This window comes from Austrofundulus limnaeus, unplaced genomic scaffold (genome assembly GCF_001266775.1).
Source record: "Austrofundulus limnaeus strain Quisiro unplaced genomic scaffold, Austrofundulus_limnaeus-1.0 Scaffold41, whole genome shotgun sequence".
NCBI classification, from domain to species: Eukaryota; Metazoa; Chordata; class Actinopteri; order Cyprinodontiformes; family Rivulidae; genus Austrofundulus; species Austrofundulus limnaeus.
Genome location: NW_013952443.1, coordinates 1,271,200 through 1,272,550, shown reverse-complemented (window position 1 = coordinate 1,272,550; position 1,351 = coordinate 1,271,200). Strand labels below are relative to the sequence as shown.

At 35.2% G+C, this 1,351-nt stretch overlaps 1 protein-coding gene across 1 annotated transcript in view; it reads right to left on the bottom strand.

Annotated features, from left to right (window-relative positions):
* Nucleotides 1-1,351, bottom strand: part of crb1 (crumbs cell polarity complex component 1) — a gene marked incomplete in the record, with an annotated part of 28,936 nt that overhangs the window by 15,427 nt on the left and 12,158 nt on the right. The window contains 1 exon segment of the mRNA XM_014007309.1: nucleotides 1,057-1,222. Within this exon segment, the coding sequence (XP_013862763.1) occupies nucleotides 1,057-1,222 (166 nt within the window).

The window sequence follows — 1,351 nt, the reverse complement described above, 5'->3', positions numbered from 1 at the left end:
ACAGTTATCAGGTGAGTATAATTATAAATTAGTTACACAGAAATTTCTATTAATAGTTATGGTAATTATTATCAGGTTCTTTAAAGGATTTAAATTCAGTGGTGACGTGAAAAAAAATAAGTTTTCTAGGGGTGGGAGCAGAAAATAATTGAGAACCACTGCTTTAAGCCCAAATGCCCAAATAGTCCACAAAGGTCTATCAGTTTATATTAATTATCTTAATTTAAAACCATTTGTTGTGTATAAATATATTGTAAAGCTCCATTTGTTTCATTTAGCAAAAACTGGACTAGAAAGACGATTCCAGAAAAAAAAAACATCAATATTTTTCTAAAATGTTCCTCGTGGCTCACAAAACAGTTTGAAAAAATAAACTAAATATGTATTGGTTCGATAAAAGTTTCAAATTTGTTAAAAACTGGAGTCCATAAAACGTCTACAAGGAAAAACAACATTTTAATGGGACACACACTGAATATAATTCCTCACAACTATTTTGTGAAAAAAAAAGTTTTACAGTTACAAACTAATTTTAGCKCCTGTGTTTAAAAATCAAAGGCACCGATCCAACCAGAACCTTGTGATATTTGATCATATTTTACAAAACAATGATGGAAACTTATTGAAAGAGAAACAGGATTAAATTGGAGGAAAGATGTTCCTCAATGATTTAATTGCTGAAAAGTGGAGCAAGTAGACTCATCATTAATTCCACTCAGAAAAGGATAAAGTGGCCTCAGTTTAATCCTATTTTACCAATCAGATACAGAAAACTGGAAAGATCGAGGCCAGTCACATAATGACAGGAATTATTGTCGAGAACGAGGTCAGTGATTGGGTAACAACTATTTTACTGCACTGACCAGACAAACAGCTTTATGTAACTACAGGAAACACTACAAAGGTATATTTCACAACTAAGAACTTGGTCAGAAATATGGAAAAAACATGTTTTTTATAAAGTCAAAACAAACCAGWTTGAGTCATTTAAGCTGTGCAAGAGAAGAAACTTATAAAAACCTTATGACCCTGTCTTTGTGTAACTGAGTCACCTACATTCGTAGCCGTGCTGCAGCGTCATGCACTCTGCATCTGCAGGGCAGGGGCTCAGCTCGCACCATGTCACCTCCTCGCAGCGCCGCCCTGATGTGTAGACGGGGCAGGTGCACGAGAAGTCGTCCCATTGGGAGAAGCAAATCCCCCCATTCAGACATGGATTCCTCTGTGGACGACGAGTAGTGGATCTTAGAATGTTTTGACTTTAAAGGGATCCATGATTAGTTGGAACATTAGACTTTATCTAATAAACATACGTTTTAACTGTAAAATAAAGACAGTAAAAATACTGTAG